The 17,678-nt window shown below is 43.6% G+C and overlaps 1 protein-coding gene across 1 annotated transcript in view; it reads right to left on the bottom strand.

Moving 5' to 3' along the window:
* Positions 1 to 17,678, bottom strand: part of LOC127226326 (aldehyde oxidase 1-like) — a 63,991-nt gene that overhangs the window by 20,243 nt on the left and 26,070 nt on the right. Inside the window, 9 exon segments of the mRNA XM_051190250.1 lie at positions 964 to 1,191; positions 5,577 to 5,768; positions 6,589 to 6,675; positions 9,154 to 9,241; positions 10,044 to 10,177; positions 11,537 to 11,661; positions 13,696 to 13,792; positions 16,088 to 16,210; positions 17,552 to 17,666. Of these exon segments, the coding sequence (XP_051046207.1) occupies positions 964 to 1,191; positions 5,577 to 5,768; positions 6,589 to 6,675; positions 9,154 to 9,241; positions 10,044 to 10,177; positions 11,537 to 11,661; positions 13,696 to 13,792; positions 16,088 to 16,210; positions 17,552 to 17,666 (1,189 nt within the window).

The raw sequence follows: 17,678 nt of genomic DNA, 5'->3' as shown, positions 1-17,678 counted from the left end.
CAGCAAGTATGCTGTGTGACAGATCCCAGTCTCCACATCCCTAAGCATAGCTTTAAAGCAAGGGTGTCCACGGAGGCCTCTTCACAGCTCTAAGGACCAAGCTGCAGTGCTGGCCTTGCCTCCTCTCTCCTCAGGTCAGCTGACTCCTGCCTCACTTCCATCAAAGGGTGCTCTGAGGCTACAGTCCCCAGAGCTGCCTGCACACCAGTGTCAGCCTTGGCCAAGATTCCACCAGCTGTGGGGAAGGGGTTAGGTGTTCGAAACCCCAAATTTCAGTGTTCTCATACTGAAAATGAGGACACAACTTTTGTAGGTGAGGGTAGGATGAGACAAAATCTAAAGATCTGTTTTATTTTTATGTATGTGTGCAATACACACACACATATACAGTCAACACATGCTTACACACCTACGCACACAGCGGGCTTTAGTAGCTAAGACTTATTTAGACAGATAAGGAACCATGAGAACAGTTCCCAGTCTTCCCCCTTGACAGTTACAAGGAGAACCAACTCCTAAAATTGCATTTAAAAGGTTAATAATTTAAGGTTAAATAATTTACTTTTCCATGTGTAATGAACCCTTACCTTGTGAGGAAGAAGGGCACCTATGGGCCTATAATTTCCCATTTCTAATGTTTTTGTCTTGAAACTCTGAGTCACAGTACCTGGACAGTGAGTCTCTTACTGGTCAGATGAACTTCCAGGACTGTGGACAATTATCTCAGCTGCTTAGCACCAGTCAGGAGTAAATCAAAGGTCCCCCATGTCCCACCAAGATGTTTCTCCCCACAGTGGGGGCAGAAGCAGACAAGTTCTCCTGTCCCAGGATAGTACAGGCTTTGCTAAGCACAACCTGGGCGGGGTTTGACAGTTGAGCAGTGCCATCATATGACTAATCCTCAGCACCTTTGTCTCCCAAGCCCCTGCCAGGTGACATTCAAACTGTGTTTCAAGAACTGACCTGTCCCATGGATACTGAGCCCATACCCACAGGAAACTTCAGGGGGATCATGGCCAGCCCTCTCTTCTTCCAGGAATTCTCTGCATTGAATTTCCTGACAGCTGTTTTCCTCATGGAGTAGGAAGACTTGGCCATGCATTCTCTCCAGCACTCAGTGAGGGTCTTCCCATTGATCTCCTGCTTGTAGGGGGTATTATGGATGTGCTTGTACATATTGACGGTTCGAACCTATGAAAGGAAAGGAGATTAAAACGTGAGGGAAACCCAGAAGACATAGTCATGTCCATCCGCTGTCTTCTTCATCCACTTCTGCCCCTCCTACTTGGCTGAGCCCAGTTCTGCCTCCTTGTTACTAAAGCCCTTCTCAAGGCATGACATCGTCCTCATCCTCCCCTCAGAACCCCTTAACTATGCTAGACTCTCTTGTTTGCATGCTGCTCTTGAGCAAGTTTACAGGACTGAGCCCTTGACATCTCTTCTCAGGTGTCACAGTGTGGTCCGGGTACATTCCTGACTCTCAGTTCTTGTATTTTGGGCACCTGTTGAAAGATGCCTGGGCTGTGCAACCTGGGTTATTTAGATGCCCTTGGTGAAACAGGACCACTTATTCCCAAGGCTAATCAACAGGGATATTTGTTTAAATATAACTGATGGCTAAGTGGAATGGCAAACGAGGTTGCTTTGTGAATTCTTCCGGAGGGTTCTTCCAAACCCCCCATTCCACTGAACCCTTTCTACTACCCAAGCTCCCAGACCTGTACATTTTTGTGTGAATGAACAACTGTATAGAATTTTAGAGTTGGCTGAGTAGACAAGGTTGGAAGGCCATTTCCTGAAACATGAACTACTGACCAATGGCTCCACCACTGAAGAAAGTGGCATGCCCTGCTGACAGCAACCATTAACAGACTTTAGTCCTCCAAGGCAGGGTGAAGCCTCATGAGCTCTTTCCACTGTCCATGATGAAATGTTGACAGGCTCAGTCACAGGAATGTCTTATGCATGGAACCACAAATGAGCAGATTCTGTCCCCAGAAGTTGGTGCCCTGAGTAGACTGTTACTGTCTTCCCAGAACTGGCAGCTAAGACCCTCAGCCAAGAGCAAAGACACCATGTGCCTTATATTTGTAATTGAGAGAACCTCACAGTTATGGCCAGCAAGCAGACAGAGGCCATTATAAACACACACACACACACACACACACACACACACACACACACACACACACCAGCCACCCCACTAGCAATTGCTCTGATCCCTGTAAGTGGGAAAGTGGAACTTTATGCAACATGCCATTTGAGGGAAAGCAGATTTTAAGAGACCATTCTGAACAAGAAGGGATGTCCTTGTGTAATTCCCTCTCCCTCCTGCTACCAACATAACAAGGACAGAGGCTGTGGTCAGAAGGCCAGAAAGAGGGGGACAAGGGTCCCTACAAGCTTAAGAGACATGAAGAAGATGGCTCCTGCCTGTTGTCATAGAGGCAAGGGGGGAATGCAGATGAACTGAGGGCTTGGGCTCTCCAAGCCTGCTCCAGCAGGGGGCAAATTAGTGTGCTTGTCAGGGGCAGTTCTGTGTGAGGTCCATCTGCATAAGTGCCTAAGTGAGGACTGTAAATGACTGGGAACAGTCCTGGTGTGTGAGTGCATGTGTGCGTGCATGCGTGCGTGCGTGCGTGCATGCGTGCGTGCGTGCGTGCGTGCGTGCGTGTGTGTGTGTGTGTGTGTGTGTGTGTGTGTGCTTTCTCAGGTACTCCTTTTCATCCTTTGTCCTCCCTGGCACAGTGCAGAGGAGGAGAGGAGAGGGAGAGACAGCTCAGCATGTCTCCCTACCTAAACTCCATGCTAGATCCTGGGGTGGAGGAGGCATCAAAAAGGGAATTACCTTTGCTAATTTATGAATTCAAGGCTGAGACTTAAAAGACCCAACAGATGACAACTGAATAACTGAAATGAAATCCTTGTTGCAGGTGCCCATGTCATAGGTACAACAGTTGGCAACTGCCCTTCAAGGAGTTAGCCCACCAAGAAGAAAACTCTGTGATAAGTGACCCTCATTGAGAATGGCTGTGAGACTACAGACTCTGCAATGTCTTTTGATTCTGCTATGCCTTTACAAGTTACTGCTACAATCTTTCCTTTGTATCAGGCATGGCATAAGTGGATGTGGAAAGACCCCCACTGCCCGTATTTTAGTGTGTTTATCTCAATAATACATCTGGATCTACTGAGCACTTTTATCTGTCGATTTTCAAGAAGATTATTCCTCCCTTAACTGTATTATCTAGATGATAATGATAATGATAGCTTATACAGAGTTTTTATAAAGAAAAATATATGCAAGGATATGTTTCACACCTAAGGCCTATGAGCTCCACTGAAGGAAATGATTTGGAACACAACTCTGGTTAACAGTCAAGGTGCCCAACTGAATTAACCCAGGAGCCAGGCTGGCTCCAATTCTCTTAATGCTGAAAAGACCCAGTCACAGATTTTGGAATGTACATTTAGCAGAAGCAAAGCTTTAAAAATAACTTTAGGTTAGACCAGATACCTTGCTAATAGTTTTTAAGATAAATAACCCCAGAAGAATAATCTAAAGTTTACAAAGACATATAGTTGAGCTGTATGATTTGTTGGACTAGGGCTGAAATAGCAAAGCAGCCTGATTGCTGCATACATTTTCCTTGGTAAGTCTGATTGATAAACTAGGACAGTGATTAATTTTCTGCACAGATTCCTGGCCTCCATTTTCTCATAAGGGTATGTATCTTAAAGACTCAAAGTTCAGCTGACTGTTTCTTATGTATAGAAGTATTGGGTCCTGGATTTTTGCAGGTGACGGAGAATAGAGAACCAAGGTATAGAGACAGAAACAGCTTTTATTCAGAAACACAGTAGGGAGAGAAGTTCTGGCTGGTCAAGACAACAGAAAAAAATATGACTTTATAGTCCTGAGATAGAGAAACAAGTTTCTTTTTGTGATCAAGGGTTACACACAGGGCAGAAAATTCATTTTGATATTTAAAGTGCGAGGGTGTCACAGTTTCTTGGGAGTACTGAAATGAGCTGATGCTAAAACTTTTATGGTAGCTCAGGATTGTTAACCTGAGACTGAATTAGAGGATTTATGATAGCCTGAAGTCTATTTATCCTACACCTGGCACTCTCTATGTACCTAGGGGACCCAAAGAGAATCTGGAAACTACTAGCCCTGATTACAGGGTGTTAGTTCAAAATGTTTATATAGACTATAAATGCACATATTTTTCATTTCCCTTGTGCTCTTCATTAGCTTAGGTTTATGACTCCATTAAAATTCCTTATAAGATTACCTCTAAAAACAGCTAAAAAAGTGATTGCTTCTTTCATTACAATCACAATTCGTAGCCTGCCAATGAAAGAGTTGCTACTTCCTTGCTCTGTAATAAGTTACTTAGACATGTGAGTTAGATGGATGACTCTGTTTTTAATCTTTTACATGTGTTCATTCGCTTGAGAATTGGAATGTAACCCCTGTGCAGGCCCTGTGTTGCCTGAAACTCTTATTGGGGGTATATGAGGTGTAAGGAAAAGAACAGAAGAGGAAGAAGCAGCTAATATCAAGAGTGAGCGAGTTAAAAGAGAAACATCAAGAGTAAAGATGCAGCTAGAATGCAGAAAGAGCACAAAAGCACAAAGAATCAAGAAAGGAATCATCAAGACAGTGTGTGAAAGGTTTTTTTTTTCTGCCTAATCTAAAAAAGTCTCAGTTCCCACCAATGCAATGGATACCTTAAAAGCCCTGTGCAGCCTCAAGGCATTCCTGGCTGAAGATACTTTGTGACAGCTGCCTCAGATATTAAGGAAACAAGGAAAGGGGTTTGGCAGGCCTCAGTGATGGTTACACTGTTGCTATAGTTTATGTGTGATTTATCGGGCAAAGAAAGGGACATGTGAGGTGAGCTTCTCAGAATAGTGGTGTTAGGGTGGGGATCATTTCAAAAGTGAGGCCAGGTGGGAAGTGGTATCCTATCTAGAGACTTGGCAGTTCTCATGAGATCCTGGATACTTCCCACAAGATTGAATTACTAACAAAGAGTGCTTTTGATTGCTAAATCCTTTGTTCTGCCATATGGACCCCTCTGGGTAAGATCCTGCAATGTCAACTGCTGTGCGATCTTCAGAACCAAACTGATACTAGCATCATGGTCTTAGACTTCTAAAGTCTGAGAGAAACAGACCATACAGATATAGACATAGACATAGATATGTGTGCAAATATACATACATACATACATACATACACACACACATACACACATACATAAGCTGCCGACATTTTTTAAAAAGCAATACAGAACTATAATACAACCCCAGCTAATGGGAACTTCTCACTAACCAAGTGAAAATCCAATTTACAATCTTAAAATCAGTGTTTATCAGTTTTTATAAGGTGGAGCACTGGTAAGACTAGTTCACTAAAGTTGGTTACTGACTGTATTAACTAGTTAACTGGGCAAACTCAGGTGCATATTTAATCTCTGGATCACCTCACTATTGTTTAACCTGACTGATCCCAAGCATTGTGGTCTCAGATAGTCAGCATCTTTTATACAGGAGACTAGAGTTACCTGCTCAGGGGGCAGCCCACACTTGACTGCAACTTCTGTGATACAGACTTCAGTGACCAGCCCTGCCTGAGGAAAGCCAAACCCACGTAAAGCCGTGTTGGATGGAAGGTTGGTTTTGCAGGCCCAGCCCCGGCAGCGAAGATTGGAAAAATTGTAACCATTGTCCATCTTCAGAAGTCCCATTTCTATCACCTGGAGAAACCCAGAATGGATGTGAGAGAGCTTGGTCTTCTGTACATGTCCCACCATGCAGACACCTCACAATGAAACCAGACTGGAAATAGTCCCCCTCTTCACAGATCAGCAAAAACGCCCAAAGACATGGCATTGCCAGTAAATATATCCTTGCTGTAAAATATTCTTAAAGGATTTGAATTCTTCCCAATTACTACCTTTCATTTTCACACTTTAGAGAAAATGTGTTTTTTCAATTTCCAACTATTTCCAAAGTCTTGGATATGTTTATAGCTCGTAACCAGTGGACCTATGGAATGAGACAGTATAGATGTTTCTTTCTTCTTAAAAGACTAGCTGTCAACAGTGTAGAAATTTTAAAAAGAAGTTCTGGTATTTGCTTTAATGAACATATACTCAACGAGAGGAAATCCTTCCACCAAATGTGGATTTTTTGCAATGTCTAGAACTGGGTGTGACTGCTAAGACTGGGAGGTAGCATACCAATGATGTCCACAGGTCAAGGATGCTTGTGACTAGCTTATAATGCACAGATAGCCCCATGAAGAGTTACACAATTGAAAATATCCACAGGGCCAAAGCTGGGGAAGCCTGGTCTACTGCTCACATGTAGTGTGGGAAGCATAGAGGGGAAACACAGATGCACGCTTGGCCAAGGTCCCTGGGATCCACTTGTGCTTTGCAGTGAGAATCCATGCTTTCCTGCAGTGAGAGTCTCTGTACTGTCATTAAGTGTTGGGTAAAGAGTGAATAGTTCCTGAGTGGAATCATTCTATGAAACATTCTTGGAGAAAGAAAACTTCCTTAACACACTTACCCATAATGACTCATCCAGGGAGCTCCCTGCATTGCAGTAATGCTCCATGTCCAGGGCCAAGATTCTGCCATCGTTCATGAATCCAACCTGGAGCAGGAGAGAACTGACTGTTGATGCTGGCTAGGGAGGTCAAGTCTATAGAAAGTCAGTGATGGGAGATGCCATTATGTATATATGTTTCTCATACTGGTTAATAATAAAGCACTGTTGGCCAATAGGAAAGAAAGATAGGAGGGACTAGGAGACAAGGAGGAAATAGGAAGTAGGAAGGAGGAGTCAAGATGGAGAGTCTGAAGAAAACAGTATGCTGCCGGCTCCCCGGTAAGAGAAATACATAGATCAGCAAAAATGGGTTAATAATTAAGGCAGAGCTAACTGATAAGAAACAAGTAACCGGGCCAACAGTATTATACCAAATACAGAGTCTCTGTGTATTATTTGGGGCTGGCGCGGTAGCAGGACAAGACCAAAGGCGGCAGGCGAAAAAACCCATACACGTTACAAGTCAGCTTAGTCATACTTTGGAAAAGCTTCATGGACTCAGATCTCACAGCTGCTTCTTGGATATAGAGCTGGCTTAGTGCTCCTGAGAAAATGCTATGTGGTAGTCAGTGTTAATTATCAGCTCAACAGATATAGAACTGCCTAGGAGACAGGTTTCTGGACATCCCTGGGAGGGATCTTCATGACTGTGTTAACTGAAGTAGGAAGACCAACCCTAACAATGGGTGGCACCATTCCCGTGGCTCAGTCCTATTCTGCATAAAAGGAGACCAGTAGCTGGCCACAGTTCTCATAGCTTTCTTCTTGACTGCAATGCAACGTGAGCAGCTGCTTTGAGCTCTTCCTTGCCATGATGGGTGGTACCGGGTCAACTAAAAATTGAAATGAACCCTTACTCCTTTAAGTTTTTTAGGGTGTTTTGTCACAGCCACAAGAAAAATAAATAGAATTCTATATAAGCTCTCTGGCTATCTTTGAAATGGAAATAAATCAGGTACTAGGCATGAGCCTACTGTAAAACTCAAGAAACTTACAGCATGGGACTTACCAACAATTACTCAGTCTCAGTGTTCCATGTGAAGTCAAGATTAAAGTTGTTATTCTGAAGCTCTGAACCTCCCCAAGGGGCACAAGACTACATTTGTTAGCTATCCCCACAGGTGGGTGCCAAAATCAGACTCAAAGATGTCTGGACAGAAGCAAAGTCCAACACTTGCAGGTTTGGTCCTTGATATATCGTCCAGTGAGTATGCCTTTTCCTGTTGCCTTGGGTAGATGGCTCTGTGAAGGTCTCAGAGTCACTGAACAGGGTTCCAATATAACCCTCAGGGAAGATGACAACATTTTTTGTCTACATTTATAATATGGTAGTCAATAACTAAAGGTAGTCACTGTGTACTTGAAATAGTTAACACAAGTATAGAACATAACCTTAGTTTAATTGCATTTTGTTCATTTAAATGTGAATTGAAATAATCGTATGCACCTCGTTGTTAACACATTTGACAGTGCAGTCTAATGTGGTAAAGTGCCATTAGATAAACAAGTCCCTGAATGATTGGAGCAAATCCTGCCTCCCCAAATCTATACAGGCTACAAGGCTATTGCCTAAATGAGAAAGAACATAATAAAGGTTTAAGATCCTGAGAGATTTTGGTTATTTGGTAAAGTAGTCAAACAACTTTAAAATGTAAAATAGTCTTTTAAAAGGAAAAAAGGTAATTATTTTCTACTATAGAAACTATTCTAGGAATTTCTGTGTCACGGTTTTTCAAGATATGCTTGATATATTTAAAAAATGAGGAACCATTTGCAAATAATTGCAATTTCATATAGCCCTATTGTTACAGGAATTATTCTACTTTTACCTTTCATGTGTGAAAAGAATGGTTATCAGATCTATTTTCAGGGACATACACAGTCACAGGTTTTCCAATTACACAATCTGCAGTGCACGATGCTAGCTGGTTCTCTCTCTAGCTGACATCTCTGAGCAAAGCAGGAATCCCATTGAACAGGGTGGTAACTAAACTGGAGCACAAGAGAACAAAAACAGACTACTCTGCTGTCCTGGCTGTTTTTATGTCCAGTTGACACCAGCTAGAGTCATCTGAGAGGAGGGAACTTCAATTGAGAAAGTGTCTCTCTAAGATTGGGCTGTAGCAAAGTGGAGGGCATTGGTGATCACTAGTGGTTGATGGGAGAGGGTCCAGCCCATTGTGGGTGGTGCCACCTCTGGGCCGATGGTCCTGGGTACTGTAAGAAAGCAGGCTGAGAAAGCACGGGAGCAAACCATCCCTTCCTGGCCTCTGCATCAGCTCCTGCCTCCAGGATCTTGCCCCGCTTGAGTGTCTGCCCTAACTGTTTTCAACGCTGGGCTGTAACATGGAAATGTGGGTGACTGGTCATGGCATTCCACTGCAGCAGTAGACACCCTGACGAAGACACATCTGTCGATGCCCTTTTTCTTCCCCCATCACAGCAGCCAAACGCTGCCATGTGCGTTCATAGACTGTTCTCTTTGCAGCACACACCCTTCCCACACCCTTTTCCTCTGCTCACTTTATACTTCCCAAGGTAAGGGTGGCGGCCTCCAGTTATTAACATGTCTTCTCCCCTTTCCAGAACGCAGCGGACTGCACGACCATGTCTAAGACAGAAAAGAAGGAAGAGTGAGACAAGCAAGCAAGTGAGCCAGCTTTATTCTGCAGTGAGATTAAGTCTTATAGGAGTGGGGGCTCCAAGGGAAATTCCTATGGTGAGGATTTAACATCCTCCTTGAAAAACAGCAGATACATAAATGTAAGGTTAACCCAGGCAGTGTCTATATAATTCAAGAGAGAAAGAAAGACAAACACACGAGTGAAGGAGAGAGGGAGAGGGAGAGAAAGGAAGGCTGGTTGATATTGGGAGATGAAGCAGGTTACATATCTGATTTGTAAGCAGACAGCAGACAGTACAGACTCTCAATGCTTGGGACAAGTAACCCCACCCACTCAGGACCTGTTTCTGCTGACTTTCCAAGTATTATAATATCTCATTTGTTTATTGGGTTTTTTTGTTTATTTGTTTGTTTTTTTGAGATAGGGTTTCTCTCTATAGCCTTGGCTGTCCTGGAATTTCATTCTGTAGAATAGGGTACTTGAAAACACAGAGATCCACCTGCCTCTCCTTCCCTAGTGCTGGGATTGCAGGTGTTGGCCACCAGTACCCAGCTCAAGTATTATAATATTTTTTAAAATGGCTTTGGCCATATTTTTCAGTAATCGATGCTTATTTTGGTTCTTATTGACACTGACAACAAAAAACAAAGAATTTTCATAAGCTGGCATCTTGTTGGAATATTGGTTTGAAATATGTGATCTTATATAACTTAATGGAGAATCTTTCTCATTACAAGTGCCATTATTAAGATTTCATTTCAGTTTCTTTAACAGTTTTCCCCCACTTACTTGCTGGCAGCAAATGCAGTGATGGCTGCCATGATGCTGGTTTTGCCCACCTTTCCTCCAAAGGCCCCACCAACACGCCTGACATGACACATGACCTTGTTGGCTGAGAGCTTCAAGGTAGAGGCAACTACTTCCTGTGGACAATACCAGTTTTCATTATTCTGGCCCATCTTCAGCAGGCCATCCCTGTAATATTAACAAGCTAAACAGGAAGCCTATTCCCTGAGGATCACAACCATTACAAAATTAGATTTCATAATGTTCAGTATGATACACAAGCCCTGAGGTTCATGTGGTGATAGTAAATGACAGAGAGGAAAATGTCCAATAGCTTTACCATCACCTACAACCATGCCTGTTCATATTTGGCTAGAATGACTTTGCCAACACCACTATTAATATTACCTAGCTTTTTCTTTAGCAGTGAGATTGTTCTGTGCCTGCTAGAAGTACAGACAGAGTATCCTTCTCACACTAATCCCTCAGGCATGTTTCCTGAAACAGTAGAAAGGCTTCTTGGATTCTCTATTTGCTGGTTTCTACATTTAACATCCTTAGTGGGTGACTGTGGATACTGACCATCTGTTTTCACAGGATGTGAGTTCCTGTTTTTGTCATCCCAATATTTATAGATCATTTTGTCTTAACAACTGCTATATTATTATTATTATTATTATTATTATTATTATTATTATTGAGTGGGAGCCCGAGATAAATGGCCCATTGTCACACAGGGAATGGAGCAGAAGAGCTGAGGAACAGCAGTGATCTGGTCCCTGTTGGTGCCCGACCTTCCCCAAGTGTCCCTGTTCACATCCAAGCATCCTCCTCCTCTGGCCTTGGTACCTCCCCACTATCTCTGGATCCCTTCACTTAGCTCCCTGAGTATTCCATCTTGCTTAGACCAGTTCAGGAAGGCATCATCTCCTTTCTTGCATTTGAGTTGCCTGGAACATGGACATAAACAACCACTGATTTCAGAAGAGACGGGTGGGTGAATGAATGAGTAGTGTTTTACTGCAGAACTGCCAGGGAGAGCCTCTATTCCAAAACATCCTCCACTAAGAAGGCAAATTAAGGCTTATTTGTAGGATTTCCTGGGTGATTCTGGCCTCACCACACTCTCCTTACTTTTAAATTATTGAATTTAATGCCTTCCCACTTCCTTTCCAATGCTGTTTCTTAACTGTTTCCTGTCAATTAATTACGATCAGCTTGATAGCACAGGCCTTTCTCATTTCCCTTGTTTCTCAACAGCCAGGAGAATATCAAAAGATGCCTGCTGGTTGCATAACTGACTTGAAAGCTATGGACCCACAAAGATTTTCTCTCTACTTTAACAAAAACCCTCTTCTGAGTTAGGAAACTATATACCTGTTATATTAAATTTTATTTGTATGTTAATACTTAATATGTGGTTTTGCCTGTTATGTTCTTGGTACATTTTGAAGTCATTTAGCCGCATCCCCTCACCCACAGCGACCCCATGTTACCTGAATGTATCTGGGAAACTGTGTGGACACGTAGACATCAATTTCTCCATCCTCTCCTTTGGGGACAACAAGCATGCTTTGGGTTTCCATATAAAAATGTTCCTGACCGCCTATATGTATTTCGCCTGGTACGAGAAAATACTTAGAAGTCACAACCTGACAGAAAAAAAACAGGCAGTGTCTCCCACCCACTCCCTTTGTCTCATGATATGGAAACTCAACCAGTGAGCTGTAGACAGAGAAGCCCCACAGGGAAGGTGACAAACAACTACATTCAGCTCCACATGGAAAGCAGAGGGGTAGAGGGGCTCTCACGTCTCTCAGTGTGTGAAGCTAGAGCCCTAAGGAAGGAGATCTGTGCTTCTAGAATCAAAATTCTGTGACAGGAGACTTCTAGTTCCAAGATGAGATGGAATATTGTGTGTCCCCACCCCCCATTCCTCCCACTAAATACGTCTAGTCACCAGAACCTTAAATGTAAAGGGACTTAAGATGCCAATAAAAATGCCATCAAAAGTCCATTGGGGAAAATAGTCTCTGTTATATGTATTCCAAAACCATCTCCCACGCCCAACCCAAAGTGATGAACCTAATTGTTAACTCCCCTATTCTAATTCTTATCTACCAAACCGTGGCACATACCAGTCACAATGTGTCCATGCTCTGCTGGTGATGCTGCCAACATCACTGGGCTTTCTTAAGAAGAAACTTGGATAATCTTTTCCTCACCAACAAACCCCGACTTTCCCTTTGTTCTCTAGATAATAGGGTGTCCTTTTCTATATGAATATCCAATAATTCATTTCTATTTCTTGGATATTGTCCCCCAATAAATCCATTCAACATTCTCTCTCTCTCTCTCTCTCTCTCTCTCTCTCTCTCTCTCTCTCTCTCTCTCTCTCTCTCACACACACACACACACACACACACACACACACACTTTACACACTGACAGAAGTCCCTAAAGGGTAGAGAGGAAAGCAGAGTGAGCAGAGACTCGGGATACAGTAAAGGGTGGCATTAGCAGGTGGCTTTCAGAGTCACCGCCATCGTGAGCCTCACGTGTGCCAGTGCTGGTTCTAGACAGGGCAGAAATCCCAAAACACCCACAGGCAGAGAGACCCCACTCCCACTGCAAAGGCAAACTATGGCTTTTTATTTGTTAGATTTCTGGGTGACTCTGACCCTCACCACACTCTCCTGTCTCTTAATTCCTCCACTCTGTTCTTCTTGACTTAGCGGGTTTGGTGCCTTAGCGGGTTTGGTCACATTTCCAATACTATTTCCTAACTGCTCCTGGTCAATTGGGTGCTATGAGCTTGAGAACACAGGTATTTCTCATTTTCCCTTCATTTCCCAACAGTCAAGACTACATGAAAAGATGCCCTGCCATTTGCATAATTAATTCTGAAGCTATGAAAAACAGTCTCATGAAAGCCAAAGGACCCTAATGAGAGAAGCCTAGGGAGATAGAATCCCTTCAGACAAATACACCAATCTGAAAATGGTAATGAATAGACAAGGAAAAAACGGGGTCTCCTAAACCATGTGACAAAGTAAAGGGACTCTGACATTTGTGTCACTGAAATCAAATATTTGAAAAGTAATGGTTGAATATTACCCAAACTACGAAGAAAATTTGAACCCACAGATTTAAGAAGCTTAGTGACCCCCAAACTGGGTAAAACCAAAGAAATCTTTCCATGATAAAGCACGGTTCAGTTTCAAAAGAACTAAACACAAAACTATTCCATCCTGAAAGCAGCCAGAGAAAAGGTCAGTGCCTGCTTTGCAAGGAAGAACGCTTCTAAGTACACTCTATTATTTCTCCTCGGTATCCATGGTGACCGGAGGAAGTGGTACAGAACTTTTGTACTGCAGTCAACTCAGAATTCTGTATTTGGTGAAAATGTCCTACAACAATGAGGAGGAAATCACAGGAACAGGACAGGCTGGGATTGGAGGAGAGGATGCTCTGTTTCTGGGTTGCTTACACCACTTATAATCCCATCAGAGTCACAGGGAAAGGCAGTGTGAGGAAGGGACCTACACTCCAGGAGCAAAGTCTGCTGAAGTAGTGGGATGGTTTCCAGAAGGCAAGGGAAGCCCTAAACTACCCAGAAAGTTTCCCAGCTGCTCCATTTTAAAGGAAGTTTTACCTTCAAGAATGTGATCAACCATTTTAAATGCTTCATCAACATCCCCACACTCCAGTTTCCTTTCTGATTCAAAAAAGGACTTGTGTTGTATAGCTTCCTGCAAATAGAGAAGAAAGTAGTGATGCATCCTGGGTTAGAAAGGTGGTACTTGGGAGTCCCAAGGCCTGTGTGAAATGATCAGGTCTGGGTAGCATTCCCTTGTGGAAGGAATCCAGGCACTCTCCCACTGGCCCTGAGAAGCTAAGTCGAAAGACAACCTTCAAAGATTCTACAAAAAGCAAATGAAAATATGCCCAGGGAGTTCAAGGACACTGATCCTGATCAGAATATACCTAATACCTCGGAGAACCAGAATGGAACTCTAGTTTTCCAGGCAGAAGATTCCCTAGGATTAATAATTCACTCTATGTAGCCAAAGCCACTTAGCTGACTCAACCCAGACTGAGCCATCTATCCAGAGTTGTCTCCTCTATGTCCTAGTGTGTGACTGTAGGCCTCTCTGGGCATCATCTGTGGCAGGCACACATACATCTGACTGTGAAAGTAGACATTACATTTAAAAGACATGGATGGCGTAAATGCCATATAAATGCTAGATAAAACCAGTAATAACTGGAGCCACAAGCTCTGCCTGCTAGACTCATGCTAGGCCATGAGCATTTCATTTGCACAGGGCTGTGGAGCACCAGGGTCTACCAGCCAGGGGTTGGTGGTTCACATAAGGCTTGCCAGGCCACCACAATCCCATTACTGATTGTTCACTGGGTAATTCTGAGCCAATTTCCCAAACACTCCTCGTCAGGAAGGTGATAATAGGGCTGCAGTGTGCTGAGGCATTGGAGGAGCTCCCTGACATATGCTGGCAGCTGAGGGACACGGGAGCTTGACCTCTGTCCAAAATAAGAGGTGACTCTCATGCAAGGCCACTGCCTGGTGTTTTCTGCAGGCAACTGGGGATGGGTTAGTGGAGATAGGAAGGGGAAAGTGCTATCACTACTTCCATTTGTATGTGAGGCAGAAAGGGGAAGAGTGGATATTCAGTCACGGGTAAAGATCGCAACCAAAATTTTGATGAATCATTACTCAAATCATTTCCTTCAAAAGTAATTATAACTCAAATCAAAATGTTTAGGGAAAGAATATACAAAGTAGGCAAGAACAGCACATAATGAGTGAATGAAAGAAACTGAAAATGAAACGGGGAGTTTTAATTTCAAACTGGCCAGGGAAAACTACCTAACTTCTTTATTTTTATTTTTGTCCTTTTGACATGACTTTAATTTAATTTGAAAACACTGAGGGAAATTTCCAGAACCATGGACCATGTTCCTAGGAATAAGGCATGAGGGGAAACTAACTTAAGGCATCATGGAATCCCTGATCTTGGCCCACAGTTCCCTCATTTTAAGATAAGATGAGCCACACAATGTGCCTGTGGCTGTAGAGGAAGTCACCCTACAGGTCTGCTCCTGCCCTTACTGTGACCTTCTCCTCCATTCCGAGAGAGGCATAACTGGCTGGTGAGGGGCACACTCAGAGCATAGGCACCAAGTACAAGCCTTGCTGGTTTAGTTAAGGTTGATGCAGAGGCCATGTTCCAGAACCAAGGGAATGCACACAGGCGAATGCTATCACTTCGTGGGGCAAGCCTAACAACCTCTACAACTTTTCAGCTTTTGTGTGAAAATTAGGATAGAAATATAACACTCTAGTTTTTTAGTTGCTGAAATTCTAGGCATCACATGATCCATGTCCCATGGATATATTAGATGTGCATTAAAGAATAGTAAAGTAGTGTCTTCATGGACTATCTTGTCAGTTCCCACTGTGTACCTGCCAAAGCCGGAGATGCTATGAATGGGAGCTATAGGACATCTTGGCTGCCACAGATGCCCCAGCTCAGTGTTGTCACCGTTCCCCTTCCAAACCATGCTAACACCTTGTTTAGGTCTCCACACCCTACACAGCCCATTCACTTAAAAAAGAAATCTACCCAACCCCCATCTCAGTTGGGACAACAGGTCTTCCATTCATCTGCTCTGTCATTAATTCAGAGACAGACATGGGACAGAACTGGACCAGTGACAGGACATGTGTTTGGAGCACTGGGACAATAGTGTACCTCTCCTCACAAACATGAATAGGGAGCATAAGATTTGCAGCTGCCCTCTCTGGGGGCACAGGGGACAATCTCTGCTCTGAGTGGCAGAGAGGAGACAGAAAGAGCCAGGTCCCTGGGAATTGCTAATGCTCAGACTTGGAGCCCATGTATTCTGTGTGCTCTGGAAGCCACCACATCAGATTTTCCCATCCCTAGGCCAAAGCACTGTAACAGACACACCACTCACACCTGCTCTTTGGCGCCCGTGCCGCCATCAGCTTGATCTCATACCTCAATCGTTAGGATCAGAGGCTCCGAGTCTCGGTAGACAACCTTCACTCTCTTCGCTGCTTGTTTTGCGTGTGTCTCAGAATCCGCAATCACAGCACAGACAAGATGACCCACACAGTGTACCTGTGGCGCAGAAAGGACCCTGTCATTGACCATGGCCCTCTCTCCCATTCTGAGAGGCACAAACCTCTGCTTGTGTGGTGTAGACATCTGAGGACAGGTACCATGAGCAGCCTGGAACGTGTTTATTTAAGATTTAAAGAGTATAATTCTCATTGCCTCTGCCAGTATACAGGATCCTGCCCAGGGAATCTTCACCCTTGACTTCAGACTTGGGAGAGCCAAGTTTTCTGCAAGGGAAAGCTGTTGGAACTGTTTAAGTTCTTCTGAGTAGACCGAGGACTGAGATGTCTCAGATAGGCAGAGAATCTGAATCCTGTCTTTGTTGTGTTGCAGTAGCCTGAGATCTCCTAGCCAAAGTTAATGAATTGAAACTTTCAACTGGTCCATGTTAGAACAGCTCCTCTTGGCTTCACACCATCTGGGAAGCAGTACATGAAATATTCACATAAATTAAGTATGAGTTCTCACTTCAGGAATTATGGTAGGTAGGGGAGTGTCTGGAACAGGTAAATGAACTTCACACAAGAAGAAGGGGCTGGGTCCATTAGGTCTTCTCTGGAGTGGAAGAAGTTTAAAGGGCAGGAGCACACATGTTTCCTGAGCTCATTTTCAAATACAATGGGATACATAACAGTGCAGATGAATGAATCATTGAATCAGAATCTGACTTCAGAGAGGGAGAAAGCATTTTCAGATCAAGAAACAAGGGGTGACTTCACACTTAACTCAGAATGTGTGTCCTGGACACACTGGGACTGGGGAAGTAACTAGAAACACTGTGGGAGACGTTTGCAAATCACATGAACAGTTCTCTCTCATCTTCCATATTTCTTGGCAGCATAACATTACAGCTTATTAATATAATCAACAATATATTATAATATAATATACTATAATCGACAATATCTACTTTTTTTATAAGACAGGATCTCATGTAACCCAGGCTAGCCTCAGACTCATTATGTAGCTGAGGATTACCCTGAACTTCTAACCCTTCAGCCTCCCGCACTAGGTGTGGGATTTACAGGTACACACAAGCACATCCAGTTAATGTGGTGCTGGGGGGGCTGGGTACAGGGGCTTCCTGCACACTAGGCAAGCGCTCCAAAAGCTGAGTCACATCCACCCCAGCCTTGGAAGCAGCTCACACAACCAATCAGCTTCATTCAAGTGGGAAAGAAGAAACTTCAGTTCACACCTATGAGAATATCGGTGGTTCATAATTACTGCTCAAAGAACACTCACTTCTTTATGGGACAAGAATTTGGACACCATCGCTATGAGAACAGGAGCTGCCATTAACTGGCAAAGTTGTTCAACGAGAAAGCAAAAGGGCAATACCTCATCTGTGGCCAGGAATGTCTCTGTGGCGAAGGTGTTTGCCTCCTGAAGATGATCTGCAGTAAGGATGTCCACCACGCCTGGCATGCTGAGCGCCTCTGACAGGTCCATGGACCTAGGAAAACAC

This window comes from Phodopus roborovskii, unplaced genomic scaffold (genome assembly GCF_943737965.1).
Source record: "Phodopus roborovskii unplaced genomic scaffold, PHOROB, whole genome shotgun sequence".
Classification (NCBI taxonomy): domain Eukaryota; kingdom Metazoa; phylum Chordata; class Mammalia; order Rodentia; family Cricetidae; genus Phodopus; species Phodopus roborovskii.
This window is presented reverse-complemented; position numbering and strand designations above follow the sequence as displayed.